General features: G+C 42.6%; 1 protein-coding gene across 1 annotated transcript in view; it reads right to left on the bottom strand.

The window, feature by feature from the left end:
• LOC126416303 (mitochondrial basic amino acids transporter-like) overlaps positions 1-21,859 on the bottom strand; it is a 238,390-nt gene that overhangs the window by 61,568 nt on the left and 154,963 nt on the right. The window contains exon 4 of the mRNA XM_050083961.1: positions 7,868-7,951. Within this exon, the coding sequence (XP_049939918.1) occupies positions 7,868-7,951 (84 nt within the window). The remainder of the gene's footprint in view (positions 1-7,867; positions 7,952-21,859) is intronic.

The raw sequence follows: 21,859 nt of genomic DNA, 5'->3' as shown, positions 1-21,859 counted from the left end.
TTCACAGTTGAAAGCTGAGCGCTGCGAGTTGTGTGGGAGTATGCCGTCTCGAAAGTAGAGACTTTACTGGTAATACTATCACAACCTGTTAATACGATCGTTTGCTGACTCGGTAGCTGTAGCTGTGTGAAGGAAGGTGACACGAGGTGGATTCGGAAGACAAACGCTTCTCCGCCTTACGTTATTACATTGGTTTCTTTTTTTAAGTGTTGCGTTCTCCTTAGAGTGGAGTAGAACGGCAGTTGAACCACTATCGTTATGGCAAGCCAGTTTCGGGCCAGAGGAAGGGACATGACACCGTGTCCCAGGTAATACCAAGAACGAGTCTGTTTCCCCTCCCGCACCTCCAACAGGTTGGCAGGTACAGTGCCCCGTGCTTGCCACCGCGTCAGTAGACAGTAACACGTGGTATCGGAAGTCAGTAGTTCCTGCGTTCTTCAAATTTATTTCAGAAGTATAGTGTTTTCAAGTGTAAGAGTGGTCTGTGCTCGTCAGCTGGTGTTGTGAACTAGAGTTTTTGTATAAGCCTTGGTTTACTAGCAGTGTGATATGAGTCAATGAGACGTCACTCCAAGAAGAGGTCATCCGAGAACACATGCGCCAGCAGAGATAGGAAGATACTAGAACACGAGGGGAAAATTGCCGCCCTTCAGGCTGAGTTAGACAAGGCCAAGAGAGATCTTGACAGGTTAAGGAGGGAGAAAGGTAAAGAGAGGTGGGAAGTGGCAACAGGCAACAGGTCGATCAGGCCTAGAACTTTGTCTGACAGCTTCGTGGTGAATGTGGAAAATACATTTGACCTGTTGCTTCAGTTAGAAGCTGGTGAGCCTCAAGCAGTTGCAGGTGTAGACAGGGCACAACAAACTTTCAGCAGGAAATTGAAAAGTAAGAGTGTAGGGAAATCAGTAAAGAGAAAGAAAGTGTTGTTGTTAGATAGTTCACATGGAAGAGCTGTTGGCCAACTTTTGCAGGATGAACTAGGGTCAGAATACCAGGTCGCCATTTTTTTTAAACCTAGTGCTGGTGTGGAGAAGGTGACAAAGGATTTAGGATCACTTTGCAAAGATTTCACTAAGGAAGACACCGTGGTTATAGTGGGTGGGGCAGGTAATAGTACTGACAGAGATCCTGGGTACAGTGTAGAGTGTGACCTGGCAAAGATTGCATCAGCATCGAAGCATACTAGTGTTGAGTTTGTATCTGTTCTTGGGCACCATGACCGACCTCATTTGAACTCTTCTGTCAAGAGAGTTAATTTGGAGTTGGAAGGGCTGCTTATGTCGGGTGCAGGGTCACACATTGGTGTGGTTCCTGTTGATTCTCTCAATAGGTCGGATTATACTAGGCATGGCCTTCACCTCAACACGAAGGGGAAGGGTAAACTGGCTGGTAAAATAGCAGGAAAGTTAAAGAGGGGTGGCACTGTCATGAGTGATAAAATACCAGTGGTTATAGGTTTCAGAAAAGACCCTTTTTTAGGGTAGCGAGGACAGAAAGAAACCAAATTTTAAGAGAGGTCAGGACTGACACAAACCTTCAGTTTGAGAAAGAAACCAAAAAACATAATTCTAGCTTATTACATCAGCATAAACAGCTATTGTTTAAGAAGTATCAACAGTCACCAGATATTTTAACTCTGCCCAATTTTAACTCAGTCAATGTGAAATGTCAGCTATCTTTATTGCATCAAAATATTCGAAGACTGAGAAATAAAATTAATGAATTAATTATCTGCATAGATGAATTAGAGTCTTCAAACCCAGCTGACATAATCTGCCTCTCTGAACATCATGTGACCACTGGTATAGAACTTTTAAGTGTTGCAGGGTTTAGGTTAGCATCTCACTTTTGTAGATCAAAAATGGAGAAAGGAGGAGTTGCCACATTCACAGGAACTGTCATAAATTTACGAACATAGACATTCCCACGAGGTTCCATATTAGGACCCATACTTTTTTGTGTATATTAATGACCTTCCATCCATCAGTAACATTACCAGATGCCAAGTTTTATTTGCTGATGATTCAAACATTGCAATAAATAGTAAATCAGGTGTAGTCTTAGAAAGATCGGCTAGTAAAATATTTGTGGTCATTAATCACTGGTTCCTAGCCAATTCTTTGTCACTAAGCTTAAAAAAACACACACTAGATGCAGTTCAGAACTTGTAAAGTGTGTCCCACGAGTATATGCCTAACATACGATGACAAGCAGATAGAAGAAGTGGACAGTGTTAAATTCTTGGGATTACAGCTTGATAATAAATTCAACTAGGAGGACCACACCACAGAACTGCTGAAGCGTCTTAACAAATCTCTATTTGCAATGCGAATTGTGTCAGACACAGGGGATATAAAAATGAAAAAGCTGGCATACTATGCTTACTTTCATTCCATAATGTCATATGGGATTATTATTTGGTACAATTCATCAAGCCAAGCGAAAGTTTTCGAGGCACAAATCGTGCAGTAAGAGTTATATGTGGTGTGAGCTCAAGAACATCCTGCAGAAGCCTGTTTAGGGAACTAGGGGTACTAACTACTACTGCTTCCAAATATATTTATTCCTTAATGAAATTTGTCATTAAAAATATATCACTTTTTCAAACCAACAGCTCAATTCATGGAATCAATACTAGAAATAAGAATAATCTTCACAAGGATTTAAAGTCACTTAGTCTTGTACAAAAAGGTGTGCATTATTCAGGAACACACATTTTAAATGACTTGCCAGCAGCCATAAAAAGGCTTAACAACCAATGAAATTCATTTTAAGAGAAGCCTAAAGAATTTATTTGTGGGCAACTCCTTCTACTCCATTGATTAATTTCTCAGTAGAACCAACTGATTTCTGTGTATATATCTATAAGTACAATACAACTTCTGCACAGTTTCAGTGCAGTAATGTGTTCATTGTAAATAAGTGTGTGTGTGTGTATGCGTGTGTGTGTACGTAAGTACAATCTAACTTCTGCACCAGTTCTGTGCCGTAATGTGTTCATTGCAAATAAATATTTTTTAGTTGTATTACACGTTTATTACCTTATAAATAAATAAAAAACCTTTTTATTTTAAATTCAGTGCATTAGTATTTATAAAATGATACTTTCATATAGCGTTCATTAAAAAATGACGACCATTTCACTTGGGACGTGGAATGGTACATTAGCTTATTTGTTTGAGTTGTAAATATTTGTCATGTATTGTTGTTTTTCTGACATGTTCTACATCCTGGAGGACCTCCTCACTACGGATCAATTGGAATGAAAGTAAATATAATCTAATCTTAAATGGTGCCAGACGTTATAAGTGGATATCGGATGCACGGAAAACACCACAAATTTGTGTGCTCAAACTGGAATGTTTTAATCCGATTTTAGATGTTACAAGAGTGATGAACAGAGCAGCCACTGCACTTAACATTAAAATATTTGTAGTGCTGAGAACAGGAAAGGAGAAAGAGATGAAGATATACGAGAATGACGAAGCAACACCAGGTCTTTTTTTCTGTAAATACTGGACAAAAAAAAGACGAATAACGAAGAGGGTCATATTCCAGCAGGATGCGCTATGAAGATATGTGTATTTCTGTTGTCAACGCAAGAAAACGCTCGCTTTAATATAAATTTCTTTTTTTAATAATTGGCAACCAATGCTGTACAATCACAATAAAGTCATGAGATGTTCAATTGACTCTTTTATTAGAACTGTTGCGCGTTTCGAGATTACACCCATCTTCAGACATCACAAACTTTAACTCCTTCCTAACCAAGGAGTTGCAGTTTGTGATGTCTGAAGATGGGTATAATCCCGAAATGCGTAACATGTTCCAATAAAAGAGTCAATTGGACATCTCATGACTTTATTGCGATTGTACAGCACTGGTTGCCAATTAGTAACATAAAAATAATCACAGGCCTCAGACGGGATTTTATGTCCTGTATATCATGAAATTTCTTTTTAGTATGAAAGAAGTAGAGCTGATCCAACAGTCCACGGGTGTGTTACCGGTTCGTAGCGTCCAGCCGGCACAATGTTTCAACAACCAGTCTTGTCACCATCGCCAGGTGAGCAGACAAACTGATCTCCTGGGGGCTTGCAGTAGACATAACCCCCACGCACGGCACTCTGCCCTCCGTCCGCAAATGGTTCAAATGGCTCTGAGCACTATGCGACTTAACTTCTGAGGTCATCAGTCGCCTAGAACTTAGAACTAATTCAACCTAACTAACCTAAGGACATCACACACATCCATTCCCGACGCAGGATTCGAACCTGCGACCGTAGCGGTCGATCGGCTCCAGACTGTAGCGCCTAGAACCGCACGGCCACTCCGGCCTGCCCTCCGTCCGCACCCGAGGGCGCATGAGACGTGACTGGAGAGGCGGCTGAGTCACCGACCGTGGCTGGCGACGCCAGACGCCACGGCCCGGATGCGTCGAAGTGGAGGCAGGCAGTGAGGCAGCTCTGGCCGCCAGCTCGACATTACTGAGAGTCTACTCCTGAATTAAACTCAGTCATGGTTCTCAAGCGTTACCGGACTTACAGTCACAGTATCTGTTAATAAGATTGACTGTCCCTGGTCCGTATGTAGATGCCTCTCTATCGACCCAGTCCAGTCGGGGCCCACGAGAAATACGGGTCGCCGCAACGAACTTGTGATGTCTCACAAATCACCTTGTCGACCATACTTCGCAAACGCTAGGCTCCTTGCAGGGCCCAAGAAAAGTGAATAGATCACTGAAAAGGTACCCAATAAAGGACCATCTTCGTCGTATCCTATCAAGAGATAGCATGCACTTCAATGCGCAGTTAAGAATTGTTAAACTCGTCTGAAATAGTTACTCGCTACTGGCCAGAGACGGCTGCTGGCAGTCGTAAGACTTGCAATGTCATGTGCTGTGGCGTACGTGACACTGCCAGTCCTTCTCGTGGTCCTCGGTCCCAGTATCGACGTCGTCGTTGAAATCATGATGCGTTCGCATTAATAGAGCGAGTCTCGAATAAACAATGTTCTGCGACCGTCAGCTCGTAAGGATAGTTTGGTGAGTGTGCCATTGGTGTGCTCGGCAGCGATCTTCGATGGAGCGCAGTGGTTTTCCAATGTACATCTTGCATTTTGGCTCGGAATTCGATAGAACCCCGACCTCCGTAAAATGAGATTGTCTGTGATGTTCCTCAATGATGTCCTTGTTTTATCAGGAGGGCAGAAGACAGTTTTACTCGATGCTTTTTGATGTTTCACCCGATTTTTGGCGATATGGTATAAAGGCTGTGGCGCCAGACTGTTCCGTTGTATTAGATAGACCCCTCTACAATGCAAAAGATTAAAGAGAGTATTTTGTTCCATCGGAGGAAACTAAACCGGACCATTACAATGTCGACGAAATGGCGAAAGTATACACTGAGGTGACCAAAGTCATGGGATCTAATATCTTCTCGGCGCTCCTTTTGCCCGGTGAATTGCAGCAACTCGACGTGGCATGAACTCGACAAGTCGTTGGAAGTCCCCTACAGAAATATTTAGCCATGCTGCCTCTATAGCCGTCCATAATTGCGAAAGCGTTGCCACTGCTGGATTGTGTGCACGAACTGACCTCTCTATGACACCCCATAAATGTCCGATGCGATTCATGTCGGGCGATCTAGGTGGCCAAATCATTCGCTCTAATTGTTCAGAATATTCTTCGAACTGATCGGGAACAATTGTGGCCCGTTGACATGACGCGTCGTTATTTGGGAACATGAAGTCCATGAATGACTCCAAATGGTCTTCAAGTAGCCGCACATCACCATTTGCAGTCAATGATCGGTTCAGTTGGACCAGAGGACCCAGTCCATTTCACGTAAACACAGCCCACGCTATTATAGAGCCACCACCAGCTCGTTAACAGTGCTTTGTGAGGTCTGCACCATACTCGGATCCTACCATCAGCTCTTACCAAATGACATCTGGACTCATCTGACCAGGTCACGGTTTTTTAATAGTCTAGGGTCCAACTGATATGGTCACGAGCCCTGCAGAGGCTCTGCAAGCGCTGCCGTGCTGTTAGCAAAGGCATTCACGTGCGTCGTCTGCTGCCATGTCCATCAACGCCAGATTTCGCCGCACTGTGCTAACGGGTATATTCGTCGTACGTCCCACATTTCACGCATTGTTGCTTGCCTGTTAGGACTGACTACTCTACGCAAATGCCGCTGCTCTCGGTCGTTAAGTGAAGGCCATCGCCCACTGCGTTGTCCGTGTTGAGAGGTAATGCCCGAAATTTGGTGTTCTCGGCACACTCTTGACACTGTGTATCTCGGAATATTGAATTCCCTAACGATTTCCGGAATGGAATGCCCCATGCGTCTAGCTCAAACTACTAGTCCGCGTTCAAAATCTGTTAATTCCCACCGTGCGGCCTTAATCACGTCGGAAGCCTTTTCACATGACAACCTGAATTCAAATGACAGCTCCGCCAATGCACTGCCCTTTTATACCTTTTGTACGCGGTAACATCGCCATCTGTACATGCGCATGTCGTTATCCCCTCACTTTTGTCACCTCAGTGTATAGCGTAATCATGCTTCCCCATACCACATCTTTTTCAATCTGCATCGTCTTATGTAGGCGCAGATGAAGAGTAACTTCCCCTACGGCCGGTTAAGGACCTCAGGACGAAAGCAGACATGGGTTACGAGGCTCATTATGACAATAACGTTGCCCTCCACTCGTTCAGCGTAGAAATGTCAAAACTCGCAAGCTACCTATTTTAATTATTTCAATTGCTCTATAATGAGTAATGATAAGTAATCGACGGAGCGCTGACCATGCGAAAGTAAATGCTCAAAATTCTTGACTGTGCAAACTGACCAGACTTGAACTGAAAATTATGTGTTATATGTATTAAGGATACACTCAAATGCATGAGTTAAGCAAATTTCCTCTACGCGTAATTGCTGATTTTGGTGATGAAAGTGTTATAAAGTTGGCTTAGGCTGCCTTGCTTGATTCCGTTCAGTAATGTCACGTGGAATAATTTTCTGAGCCACATACAAGCAAGGTTTTCACTACACAGAAATATGGTGTCAGTCTGATGTCTGATCTATATAGGCAAGTGTTTTGGAAAAAAAGAAGACATCCTCACAATGCTTTTGCTCTGTTATGAAGTTTGTTGTGAAGAATCACAATGATCAAACGAATTTCGTGCTTCCAGCCGGTCGTCATGCAATACGTCCCACGATATTTAAACTTGGCACCTGTTGGCTGTCTTCGATGGCTTACCTGCGTTTAACCGGTAGGTAACCTGTTGAAATGTTGTGGGATATATTGAACGACAACTGGCTACAAGCGCATATTTTGAACATTCAATTTTCCGTGAAAATTTTAAGTCGTACAGGAACCACAGTTTCAGATCACTGGTATTATTCACAAATATAGCACTAAGAACAGTAATTCTCTCCACCAGTTACAACTTAACCTTCTGCAGAAGGGGACAATTTGTGCAGCCGTAAGATAGTTGACACATTCCATTGTGAATTAAAGGTGTTAAAGTAAATGCTTTTAAATACAAAATGAAATCATTCCGCTTGACAACTTCTTCTACTCCATAGATGAATTTCTCAACGGATGATATGAGTGTATGTCTGTGTGTGTGTGTGTGTGTGTGTGTGTGTGTGTGTGTGTGTGTGTGTGTGTGTGTGTGTGTGTGTGCGTGTGTTTGGATTATATTCATTAAACTTTATGATTGGTCAAAATAAAAAATATATGTTTATGTGAATGTAGCCACGCTTTCACAAAGGAAAAGTATGTTATTGTAAAGCTACTGACATGTCCACGACATTCATATGCCCACGGTGTGTGAATGATAACGAACTCAACTTACCGACTCCCTGTGCAAAATGTGTGTGAAGCAGTCGAAGGCTCCTCGGTAGGCAGGTGCGCGCTGGTTCTGCGTCTGAAGATGTACCTGTGCAAGGAATGCAAGGTTAGCTCTTCTGTCTTTAAAAGCAACATGCTTGTCTCTGGCTGATTAAAGACATTATCATAGGAAACCATTCATATACGCATACTCTAGGACGAAACATTTTCTCCTTCGACTCTGTAAATAACCTATCATGCTACGCTCTTTGGACTTTTATTTTCGTATAGCAGCAGCGATAACGTTTACAATTTCAGTCGTGTAATAGCTTAGAATACGTTAAACAGGTTGTCTACAACGATAAAAAAACATTGCCATTTAGATCAGATCGGGAGGTATGCGATCCGTTATGTTGAAATATGTGGTTAAACAGTCCTAGACCAAGATCGGTAAAACTCCTTTTTCTGATAACTAGTTTCAGGTGAATGACGAGCCATCTCCATATCTTTAGTAGCTTTCTGCAACCTCCCTTAGCCTAAATTGGCATATTTACGTTGTTTTCGACATTGTCGAATCCAGAGATATGCGATTTATTATGTTAAACAATGGCTCGTCAATGAGCTGAAACTAGTTATGAAATAAAGAAGTTTTAGCGAACTTGGACTAGCATTGTTTATCCACACATTTTAACGTAACAGATCGCATGTCTTCCGATTCGACAACGTCAAATAACAAAGTAAATATGCTAACTCAAACTAAGGGAGATTGCAGAAAGCTGCTAAAGATCTGAAGATGGCTCACAATGAGCTCAAACTAGTTATCAAATAAAGTAATTGCAGGATCTTGTCTTAGGATTCTTTATCCACATACCATCATTTTGAATGATCCCCTGTTTTAGGAAAGTTCATAATTAAGAAGGTAATTCTAAGAGAAACCGTTTACGAAGGTGTTCCCTGGATAAGGGAGAAACAGCCAAACTGCGAATGATAGAAACAATACCAAATGAAAAACACTAAGATTTGCCGAACATGTAACGAAGTGGTCGTAAGAAAGACCGTTGACAAATGATGAAAATCAGTCAAGATATAGAACGGACGTAATTGTTTGCTGATATGCGCAGGGAAATGTTACAATTTTTTCAGAATTAACTCCCTAATATCTCTCTAAAACTACCGAAGAGTCTACAAAATGCTGCCGGTCCTAGCCCTGATGAAGGGAAAACCCTGAAAAGTGATAGGGAACGGCAACGCTTCCTCAGCAAGTGCACAACTGATCTCTTAGAGGTACACGAGTGGGTGGGGGGTAGGACAAATTCTGCTCTTGGGGCGGAAAACTGACTCTAAAGGTGGATGAACCATAGATGCACAACAACATAGGTCGGAGAAAGCAACGGAAACCACACTTTTAAAAGTCCGACTGGGTATCCCATGTATCAGCATGATTGGATTGGAGGTTGGTTCAGTTATTCGGAGGTAAAACTGCTTCTCATTAGATCTCCGGAAGACGAGAGCTATAGAGAGGAACAAGCGCATTTGTCAGTGAGAACTGCAGCATGGAATGTCACTTCTCTTTGACAATGAGGTACATTAGAAAATATTAATGCTTATCTTCGGAAGTTGGGAAGGGAGTGAAACGGGACATTGAAGTTACCCATTGATATATTAAAAAGAAGCACTGACAAATACACAGGTGATTACAATGTGAAGACATAACCTTCATACACGTCAGTGGCAGAATGAAACGCTGTTACATTAATAATTTTCGAACACGACCAGCAACAGCGTAAGTTGTTAGTTAAATGCTGAAAGCACAAGGAAAGATAGGAGCAAAAGTAATAAGACTGTCAAAATGTGCAACGAGAGCAAAATGCTACACTACTGGCCATTAAAATTGCTACACCAAGACGAAATGCAGATGATAAGCGGGTATTCATTGGACAAATATATTATGCTAGAACTGACATGTGATTACATTTTCACGCAATTTTGGTACATACGTCCTGAGAAATCAGTACCCAGAACAACCACCTCTGGCCGTAATAACGGCCTTCATACGCCTGGGCATTGAGTCAAACAGAGCTTGGATGTACAGGTACAGTTGCCCATGCAGCTTCAACACAATATTACAGTTCATCACGAGTAGTGACTGGCGTATTGTGACGAGCCAGTTGCTGGAGCACCATTGACCAGACGTTTTCAGTTGGTGAGAGATCTGGAGAATGTGCTGGCCAGGGCAGGAGTCGAACATTTTCTGTATCCAGAAAGGCCCGTACATGGCCTGCAACACGCGGTAGTGCATTATCCTGCTGAAATGTAGGGTTTCACAGGGATCGAATGAAGGGTAGAGCCACGGGTCGTAACACATCTGAAATGTAACGTCCAATGTTCAAAGTGCCGTCAATGCGAACAAGAGGTGACCGAGACGTGTAACCAATGGCACCCCATACCATCACGCCGGGTGATACGCCAGTATGGCGATGACGAATACACGCTTCCAATGTGCGTTCACCGCGATGTCGGATGCGACCATCATGATGCTGTAAACAGAACCTGGATACATCCGAAAAAATGACGTTTTGCCATTCGTGCACCCAGGTTCGTCGTTGAGTACACCATCGCAGGCGCTCCTGTCTGTGATGCAGCGTCAAAGGTAACCGCAACCATGGTCTCCGAGCTGATAGTCTATCCTGCTGCAAACGTCGTCGAACTGTTCGTGCAGATGGTTGTTGTCTTGCAAACGTCCCCATCTGTTGACTCAGGAATCGGGACGTGGCTGCACGATCCGTTACAGCCATGCGGATAAGATGCCTTCATCTCGACTGCTAGTGATACGAGGCCGTTGGGATCCAGCACGGCGTTCCGTATTACCCTCCCGAACCCACCGATTCCATATTCTGCTAACAGTCATTGGATCTCGATCAAGGCGATCAGCAATGTCGCGATACGATAAACTGCAATCGCGATAGGCTACAATCCGACCTTTATCAAAGTCGGAACCGTGAGGGTACGCATTTCTCTTCCTTACACGAGGGATCACAACAACGTTTCACCAGGCAACGCCGGTCAACCGCTGTTTGTGTATGAGAAATCGGTTGGAAACTTTCATCATGTCAGCACGTTGTAGGTGTCGCCACCGGCGCCAACCTTGTGTGACTGCTCTGAAAAGCTAATCATTTGCATATCACAGCATCTTCTTCCTGTCGGTTAAATTTCGCGTGTGTAGCACGTCATCTTCGTGGTGTAGCAATTTTAATGGCCAGTAGTGTAGATGTGTGACTTTATTTCTGCATACTTAACACCTGAAGGGAGCGGACTAACTTCGCTTCTGGACGACATCGTCGGACGCGACGATGGCTCATCTTACCAAGCGCACGGAGTGTGGATACGGAATCCGGCGGCAGCAGCGGCTGGAGAATATGATTTCCGCCAGCTCTTTGTACTTAATGCTGAAGTACGGACATCCTTCCACTGGCAGCAAGGTTTGTCTCATCTGTCATCTCTCCTGTCCCAATCTGAAGTACTTGATCTCCAAAAATCTAAAATGACATCACTAATCTATAAAAGTCTGCGGTGAATTCATTACTCTGCAGAGACGAAGACCGAAGCGTTCTCCTTCTGGTCGCTCTAGAGCTTTGTTGTTTTTCGTCAGTGCAGGAGCTTTCTGGTCAATGGTGGGAAAGATTCCGAGTGCCGACCAGTAAAACTCAATAGAAGACATTAAACAATTTCCTACTCTTGTAGATTTTCTAGTGTTGAACCGATAGGACTCTTAGGTATGCAGGAGGGCAGAAAATCTCTCCCGTTCCTCGGTACAATTTTGTATGTAGACACAGTGAAAAAGCGCGGACTCCCCAGAAAATAAGATTATGACCTAATAGGAAATCTTGGTTCTGAAAGTTTTAATTGAACCTCATTCCGGGGAGTCGTAACAAAAATTCACAAGCCCTGTCAGAAATAACACCTAGCTAAAGATCCCTTCTCTTGTTAAAAACCTTCTGCAAAGAATTCCATGTTTCTTTCGGCTGCAAAAAATAAGTGTAACGTGTTCCACATTGCGAGAGTGGGCTGGAGAACGAGAATGGCTGCAAATGCCAGTCTGTTTACCTGGGGCTGCGCCTTTGTCTGGGGCTCAACATTTTTATGATGGCAAATTCCTCTTAAAAGAATTCCTTTTTTCATGCAGCCAACTTCTAAGCTTTCAACTCTACGAACCCTTCACCATGCTACATAGGAAAGACAAAGAAACAATTACAGAAATGAAAACAGCCACTGGCAATGCTGATCCAGATCTGCAATTACAGAGCGGTGCAAATGAATGACTACTTGATCAAGGGAATTTACATATCATCCTCTGAAATATGTTAGTGGACAGTTTCAGAGAAAATGGCCATATTACGACAGGTACGTGACAAGCTAATGCGACGACATAAGTCATTTACCTTTTTAGGTAGCAAGATCACTGGAGATGGAAGAGGGAAAGAAGGAATAAGAAACAGAGCTTCCCAAGCAAAAAGTGCCTTCAATAAAATGAAAGTGATATTGTACTAGTTACTCAGCGGCCTAGAAATCGGAAAGAAGTGTCTGAAAACATATGTCTATAGTGTGGTATTGTATCGCTGTTAGATTTGGGCACTGGGGACTGATGGAAGAGAAACACTGGATTCTTTTGAGATGTGGCGTTACCAGCACCTTCTAAAAATCAAATGGGCTGATAAGATCACGAACGATGCAGTCTTGAAAAATGTGAAAGACAGGAGGAGTCTATGAACACTATTGTCAAAAAGGAGCTTTCAGATTGTAGATCGTATATTGAGATATGACGGGAGCTAAAAACAAAAATAGAGGGGTATGTCAATGAAAAATGAGCTAGAGGCATACAGCGACTGAAGTTCTTAGATCAAACCATAAAAGATGCAACACCTACAGAAAAATGAAGAAGGCAGAAAGTCATGGAGACTTAAGATCTACCACCAACCAGACTGCTATCAACCAATCCTCGGAGTGAGCACTAAAGAAATGAAGATACCACTCTGCACACAATTTTTGAAAATTACAGCCCGCGTGTTTACTTTGTGTCAAGTAGAATGATTCTCGAACGTTTTGTGTTAGAAACAAGATATTTAAATAATCACTGTAACGAGATTGGTATTAGTGGCTTCCTTGTCATAGGATAATCAGTATTGTCACTACTTCTGGGACTGTGTAATTAAAGGATCCATCGAAATAAATATCACCGATAACATCACTAACAGAATGGGCGACCTGCAGCTAAGTGCGGAGCGAAGCCCAACAATTGCGATGATGAAGCAGCCACATCGAACGCCGAGTCAACGTATGCCCATATATGGGGATGCCTTGAGCACCAGTGATGTCAGAGCCAGCGGCTAGTGCATGTAAGTGCGTACTAGCAGCTCACTGGCAGCCATGCCACTTGAGAATGGCCACGGAAGCCTTGGTGGAAAACTCGTGAAATTTTATCCAGAACATTTTATTCGATGTTATAACCGCAAGGCTATGCATTTTCACGCCTTATATAATGTACACCATTGTTGAGTAAACAGTAAATTATCTTTGCTGAAATTATGACCCATGTGCACTGCTTGTCCTTTTTGTTACTGACATTCCAAAGCTTTCACTTGCTCTCAGTTACTTCTGTGACCATAGGTTTCTATTCCAGAGTTCTTCAATTTGTGCGCAATCTTTTGTGTCAACCTATATATTCCATGTGTATGTATATCTGAGCAATTTATTTTCATTATATTTTAATGATTGATCATATAACATTATGAGATGACTCTTGGTCGCGTAAATAAATAAATAAAAAATATCCAGACGTATCTTCAGATTCGCAACTCACGGAGTACTCTAACACCATTAAATGCTCATGTAAAAGAGATCAGTTCCAATGACTCACATTTTTTCCGAGGTCTCTTTTTCACCCTCTTTCCTAGCATTTATTTAGTCGTATGAGGCCACTGTTTTCATGATCTGAAAATTCTTTCTTCCGTTTTAACTTCGCACCGGGAAACCCTTGCTGTCGTGACAGTCGACACTTAACCTAAAGCACGAATGTCATGGCGCCTTCTGCCTATTACACTGGTAACCTTTGTTCCACAGGTTCTCGTATTTTAACTATTTGTACATAGTATTTTATGAGGGAAAGATTGGGATTAGCCCAGCTGCAAATTATCTAAAAACCACATTGGTCGACCGGAACAACGGTCGTTAGTCGCGTTGTTGATTTATTCTGGACCTAGCGCTCCTCACAGTCACACAACACACATTAAGCTGTACCAATAGGACAAACTGTTTGCTGAACAGCTTAGATACGGAAAACATTTATTGTGTCTATATAAGGACGACATTATTTCCGTTGAGAACCTTGTAAAGTATAGTGTTAATTAAAAATCGCTATTAGGCGAATTCGTCTATAGAACCGTTTTCAAGTTCTTACACCATGACTCCAAAGGTGTGATGAACTGTCCTGCGTCGGTCAGCAGAATGACGTTGTACTGGCGGAAGCAGTCGTCAGCCTGAAATCTAGACACCGTTACACAACAAATTATTCAGGTCATAACGTGTAGTCTTTCACGGTCGGCGTCTTCATTAATTAAAACTTCCGGCCTCTTACCCGGAAGTTTTAATTAATAAAGTATTCAGAGTGCAAGAGCACTCATTCTGGACGCTGGCAAAATGGAAGACGCCAGCCAGCGCCACTAAAAGAGAAGTTGAGAAATCTTGTAGTTCCAGCAGGAGAAACTAACAAAGAGAGAAAACCAAAGCAAACGAAGTCATCGTCGTTCAATGGCGATGCCCCGCTACTCCGATGTGCCACGAGTTCTGGGGTTGGAGTACTGCCGTTGGAAATACTAACCACCCATCTCACTCATATATCCACCCAAATCAGACCATCATTCTTAGATATATATAGTTATATGGATATGATATCTGTTCTTTCGGACATATCATTCGTAGACGTTCTTTATATCCAGCAGTATCCAGGTACGTACAGTAGGCCGTGTGATACAGTCCATGCCAGCTCATTACGTGACGGAGACGACTTACAGCACGAGATGATGCATCCATCTACCTTGCGCGGACTTCGTCGCCATTAGCAACTGGCTGCCACCTGAACTCAGGGCTGCATGTGCTCAACTTGATGCCTTCGCTCTGCTGGGTCACCTATTGGTACGTTCGAGCCTGGCCAGTCTTGCCGCTCAGCCACACTGTTGCTGTCATCCGGCATGTAGGGGCAAACATTGTTGCTCACCGTCACACAGAGTGGGCGCGTGCCATCACCTTCTGTTAGGCTGGACATGCCAATAGCCTGGCCACGTTGGTAACACCGATTACCGCCCAATGCCAATAGCCGTGCCACGTTGGTAACACCGATTACCGCCCAATCAGCGGAGTTAAACAACTTGGGCCCAGCTAGTACCTGGAAGGGTAATCAACCAGGAAAACTGGGTGCCGTTGGTTTTAAGGACACACAAGGACAATGGCGTCCAATTGAAGGACTTGCACCACAGGTCATTTTTGTCCGCCTACATAGCTGAGTGATCCACACGTGAATACCATGTGAGGAGCTTGGGTTCGATTCCTGTCCGTGCCATAGATTTTCTTCGCTCGGAGACTGGATGTTGTCTTCATTATCGTTTCATCCTCGTCGACAAATAAGTCGCCAAAATGGCACCAACTAAAAAGACATGCACCAGGTGATAGGTTTACCCAGTGAGATGCCGTAGCCGTAGGTACATTTCATTTCATTTAATGCTGGACATCACGGTCATAACACCGTCTGCCCGGAGTGTTATCACGGCAGCCGCGGACCAGCTGTGTTACGAGCAGCAGCCACGGTAATCAAGAGCCAGCAGTGCGGCTCTTGCGCCACGCTTACCCGGCTCTCCGCAGGCCAGGCGAAACGCTGACACCGCTTGTTAGCATCCATCTACGCCGCGAAGGTCAGTAACCTTCTCTCCGGCTAATGCTCCTTTCCTGTAATTGACATCAACAAAAAAATACTGCAACAAGGGATGTTTCACTGATGATTCGTCTTACGATTCCCGTCACCATCACATAGACAGCAGTCGTACTGATGGGGAGACGGCGATGCATCCTGATTTGCCATCATCCGATTCACTCGCCACCGTAGTGGTCGCGAATCGACCCGTACAAAGTGGAACTAACTGTACAAGATCATATGATATCCGAACACTAGGCAGATACTATCACACGTAAGGAACCAAGCATCTAATCGTGCGATGTATTACACATTCAATAAGTCAGTAAGCACGAACACTACCAAACGAAGCACAGTATATGTATTTTCTCACTTGTACTGGCGAGAACACTGGAGAACCACTTGCATGAATATCAAGAGCTTTGATGGAAACCCAGTTCTAAGCGAAGAAGGGAAAGCAGAAAGGTGGAAGGAGTATATAGAGGGTCTATACAAGGGCGATGTACTTGAAGACAATATTATGAAAATGGAAGAGGATGTAGATGAAGATGAAATGGGAGATATGATACTGCGTGAAGAGTTTGACAGAGCACTGAAAGACCTGAGTCGAAACAAGGACCCCGGAGTAGACAACATTCCATTAGAACTACTGACAGCCTTGGGAGAGCCAATCCTGACCAAACTCTACCATCTGGTGAGCAAGATGTATGAGACAGGCGAAATACCCTCAGACTTCAAGAAAAATATAATAATTCCAATTCCAAAGAAAGCAGGTGTTGACAGATGTGAAAATTACCGAACTATCAGTTTAATAAGTCACAGCTGCAAAATACTAACGCGAACTCTTTACAGACGAATGGAAAAACTGATAGAAGACGACCTCGGGGAAGATCAGTTTGGATTCCGCAGAAATGTTGCAACACGTGAGGCAATACTGACCCTACGACTTATCTTAGAAGAAAGATTAAAGAAAGGCAAATCTACGTTTATAGCTTTTGTAGACTTAGAGAAAGCTTTTGACAATGTTGATTGGAATACTCTCTTTCAATTTCTGAAGGTGGCAGGGGTAAAATACAGGGAGCGAAAGGCTATTTACAATTTGTACAGAAACCAGATGGCAGTTATAAGAGTCGAGGGGCATGAAAGGAAAGCAGTGGTTGGGAAGGGAATGAGACAGGGTTGTAGCCTCTCCCCGGTGTTATTCAATCCGTGTATTGAGCAAGCAGTAAAGGAAACAAAAGAAAAGTCCGGAGTAGGTATTAAAATCCATGGAGAAGAAATAAAACTTTAAGGTTCGCCGATGACATTGTAATTCTGTCAGAGACAGCAAAGGACTTGGAAGAGCAGTTGGACGGAATGGACAGTGTCTTGAAAGGAGGGTATAAGATGAACATCAACAAAAGCAAAACGAGGATAATGGAATTAAGTCGGGAGATGCTGAGGGAATTAGATTAGGAAATGAGACACTTAAAGAAGTAAAGGGGTTTTGCTATTTGGGGAGCAAAATAACTGATGATGGCCGAAGTAGAGAGGATATAAAATGTAGACTGACAATGGCAAGGAAAGCGTTTCTGAAGAAGAGAAATTTGTTAACATCGAGTATAGATTTAAGTGTCAGGAAGTCGTTTCTGAAAGTATTTGTGTGGAGTGTAGCCATGTATGGAGGTGAAACATGGACGATAAATAGTTTGGACAAGAAGAGAGTAGCAGCTTTCGAAATGTGGTGCTACAGAAGAATGCTGAAGATTAGATGGGTAGATCACATAACTAATGAGGAGGTATTGAATAGAATTGGGGAGAAGAGGAACTTGCGGCACAACTTGACTAGAAGAAGGGATCGGTTGGTAGGACATGTTCTGAGACACCGAGGGATCACCAATTTAGTATTGGAGGGCAGCGTGGAGGGAGACCAAGAGAAGAATACACTAAGCAGATTCAGAAGGATGTACTGGGAAATGAAGAAGCTTGCACAGGGTAGAGTAGCATGGAGAGCTGCATCAAACCAGTCTCAGGACTGAAGACCACAACAACAACAACTGGCGAGCAGTGTTTAGGATCATAGTGTTCATGTTTACATGTTTATCGGTTGCATGATAGTTCATAGAATTACGGATTTTTTGCAAGTTTTTACTGTAACGAGCGCGTTCGGTCCTGGAGACGTTAGAGTGCCCTACCAAGTTTCAAACTGCACAGAAGTGTGTAACAGGCAGTGATGAGGCGCTGCGATGAACTTGGCACTTGCGTTCACTGGCCTGCAGTGAGGTCAATGCCGATGCAAGTAAGCCCACAGCTGCTGGTGGGGCGTAGCACTGATTAATCTTAAGACGAAGGAGGGCGCCGATTACATTTCCTCCATTGCATCCTCACCGGCTAGGCAGGTTCGAGATTTGTCTACAGAAGCAACATCATTTGGCGCTTCATTTTCCCTCGAACACTTTCACTCGTTTCAGTTTTCGTTACTACCTGTGACACGCACTGTACATACATCTCGCACTTGGGCCCCCAAGCGGCCGCTACAAATTAGAAATCTTACAGTTATGGCACCTTTGTGTCCCTCTTAGCTTGGCGACCGAAGCGGCGTTTTTTATCGCTTGAACCGTAAACCAGGCTTGGTGGCTACTAACACGCCTCTGTTTCTACCAATGCCATGCTATGCTATGCTGTGCTTATTTTAGAATATACAAGTCCTAACCACTTGCGAAATTTCGAAGATGAAGTTATGAAAGCAGTTCAATCCCTTTTAAATTATGCATATAAGGCCCTTTTATACGTTCTAAACTGCAATTACATTTCTCTGTGGCTAGTTGTTAAAAAGTAAGCATTATAACACAAAGACCTAATAACTGTAGCCATGTTTCCTAAAACAACTGTGTACAAAATCAGCTTACCTGAACTGTTCTTTACTATCATATTGGAATTTTATGCTACGTTCCTGTGTTTTCAGAATGAAAGAAAGATGGGTTCATCTTTTGGCAAGTACACAATTACTGTTGCCTTAATACCCAAACAGGTTTTATCACAGTTATGGTAACCTCAGTGGTTTTTTTTTTTTTCGATATACGAGGGTGGTTTGAAAAGTTCTCGGAATCACCATGAGAGGTCAGCGCAACGAGTTGTTCACGTTATATTCATTGGGCTGTTGGCTGTAAACGCGTGCCACGTCAGTGCTCTTGAAAGAGAGCTGTGGCGGTGACGTGGCTTTGTTGTTGTTCCCGCATAGTGATTTGCGAATTTGGAAAAAATCGAGATACAAGCAGTGAATAAGTACTTCGTAAAGAAAGGTATGAAAGCAAAGGACATTCATGCCGATTTCCAGAATACAGTGGGAGATTCTCCTCCTTCATATTCAACTGTTGCCAAGTGGCCAAATGAATTTTAATTTGGTAGGGAGAGCTTAGATGATGAGCCGCGTAGTGGTCGGCCAGGATGTGTCACTACTCCAGAAATCATTGTAAAAGTGCTCAAAATGGTCATGGAGGATCGCCGATTGAAAGTGCGTGAAACTGCTCACGCTTGCCAGATGTCATCTGAAAGGGTATATCGCATTTTAAAAGAAGAATTAGAAATGAAAAAATTATCTGCAACATCGTTGCCGCCACTCTTGACGCGCGCCCGCACACATGTGCCCTCGCCATGGCAAAATTACACGAACTAACGTATGATTTCTTGCCACACCCGCCTTATTCACCTGATATGGCTCCCTCAGACTTCCATCTCTTCCCAAAACTGAAAATTTTTCTTGGTGGACGAAGTTTCACTTCAAACGAAGATCTGATAGCCGGAGTTGACAACTATTTTGCAGGCCTGGAGGGAACTCATTTTCGAGATGGGCTCTAGGCACTGGAACATCGTTGGACCCTTAAGTATATTAATCTATAAGGAGACTACATTGAAAGATAAATAAAGTTTCAGTGACGTAAGTACTTTTTTTCTATTCCGTTCCGAGAACTTTTCAAACCACCCTCGTACATACATTATTTAAGGTAAGAAATATTTACATTGGATTTTGTTGTGATTTTAAACAGCTTATGCATTTAACATTTTATTTAAACTCTGGGATTCCTGTGCCCATTAACTGAAATCTGCCACAGATCTAAACTAAGGGGATACGTTCATGAAATTGACAGAAAATGTCAGCTTTCAGTTTATTTTTTATTTATAAGCAGAACTCATGGACAATCAGCTCCCAAAGTTTAAATGGTGAACTCGCATCCGAAGTGCCTGAAAAGTAATTAAATGTGTGATGTGCCTTCCTGCCACGTCATGTTTTTGAATCAACACTTCAGTCTTGCTCGGCGAACAACAATTCCGTTGATTACTTTCAGGCAAACTTGCACGAGATAGATGTAGAACGCTGCAGTATACGTTCTTTGGTTTTATAGACCATCTGTGACCCTGTTCCGTATCTTAGAAACAATAACAAAGCAGCTCGTTCCTTTTATGAAGAAGCAGTTCTTGTTTTGACGCATTTTCATCTGTTACATTTGTCAGAATTGCAACTTATAATGCAGATCTTGTATTTAATGATGGGAACGTAGGGCCGATGAACGTATTAGAGAGAAAGGGCTTTCAGATAAAAAATTTCAATCAAGACATCTTGAGAAGAATGGATTTACTGGGCCTTTCTGCAGCTGAAAAGTCAGTTGAAGACCTGGTAAAGGAAAGAAGGCGAAAAAGAAGAAACCAGAAGAAAAACCTTGAAGGGAAAGAGGACCTTGAGTGCAAATCTGGGGCTTTCTGAAGACGTGTCATAAGAAAAGTGTTAGGTTGAAGTTTAAATTGCATTCTCTGAAAATTACCCTATGTATCTTTTCTCAGAATCTATGAAGACTATAATTAAGAAATTTCTACAAACCCAATAAATGTTGTTGCAAGAGTATAGTTTGAAATGCTGAGTGGAAACAGATTTGGGCAAAGTATCTGAAATTTTGCGTGAATTTTAAATTATACTTACAGAATTATAATTAAAAATTAATAAAATTCTCCTGTTCGATATATTCAAATACCTCATGAGAAAAGCTTAATATACTCAAAACAATTAATCAGAGAAAATTTTGTACAAATCTCTTGAATAGTTTATGAGAAAAAGGTACATATATTTTGAAAATAAAATTTTTAAATTCCATAAAAAGTTGAATATATGTAATCCAAGGTACTGAACAGTAAATGCGTTAATTTAATGTAACATAGATATTTCAGTGGCATATGCACTTTTTTAGCCTTACCATTGCTGTATTTGGCTTTCCTGCATTGTGACTGGTTTTTTTTGTTTCTTTTTGCTGCCTTACATATTTTTGTTGTTTGTGTATTTAGAATCACCTGTGAACATCGATAATTTTTTTTGTAAAGCTTTGATATGGAGAACTAATTCATGTGGCTTTTATTCCTGGATTATATTCCTAAAGCACAGTAATCATCTCGAACATTTTTTTTAAAATAGAAGACAATTAACACATCCTAAAAATAGGACAAGAGAATCATCAGTACCCAAACAGTACTCTGCAACAAAACATTACTCAGTCCTGAAATGAACTGTATCAGCGCTACCCAGTTTTCAGTAAATAGTATTAAGGAGCAGTGAGAAAGCTGCCATAAAATATTATTAGCAGCCGCAAGTGTGACGACATGTGGGTCAGAATGATATACACGTAAGGGAATTTCAAGATGAGACTAGCCACGCTCAGTGGATAACTGCACCACAAAGTGATAATGGCTTTAGCAAGTGGTTGGATGTCACTGGACCAGGACAAGTCTCTTGTTATGGGAAATGTGACTACTGAGCAGGTTTTAGTGAAACAAAGCTGAGCGATACAAATATAGCTGAGTTTTGAGGTAAAGAGATCCCTGTTCTGACGCGTTCGTCGTCAGAGTCTAGCAGCACAACCACGATACCAGAGGCCATGCCAGGCAGCCAGACGACTGGGCACTGCCAACAGCAGCCATGGTTTCGAAATCGGGCTGCACCTGCCACCGCCAGCACCAAGTTCCTAATGGGACTGGGTGCCATAGTCCTGCCAACCTGCCATCTGTGCTTGCTGCCGTCAGCACTGAGTTCCT

This window comes from Schistocerca serialis, chromosome 8 (genome assembly GCF_023864345.2).
Source record: "Schistocerca serialis cubense isolate TAMUIC-IGC-003099 chromosome 8, iqSchSeri2.2, whole genome shotgun sequence".
Classification (NCBI taxonomy): domain Eukaryota; kingdom Metazoa; phylum Arthropoda; class Insecta; order Orthoptera; family Acrididae; genus Schistocerca; species Schistocerca serialis.
Note: the sequence above shows the minus strand (reverse complement) of the source record. Positions and strands in the feature narration are given on the sequence as shown.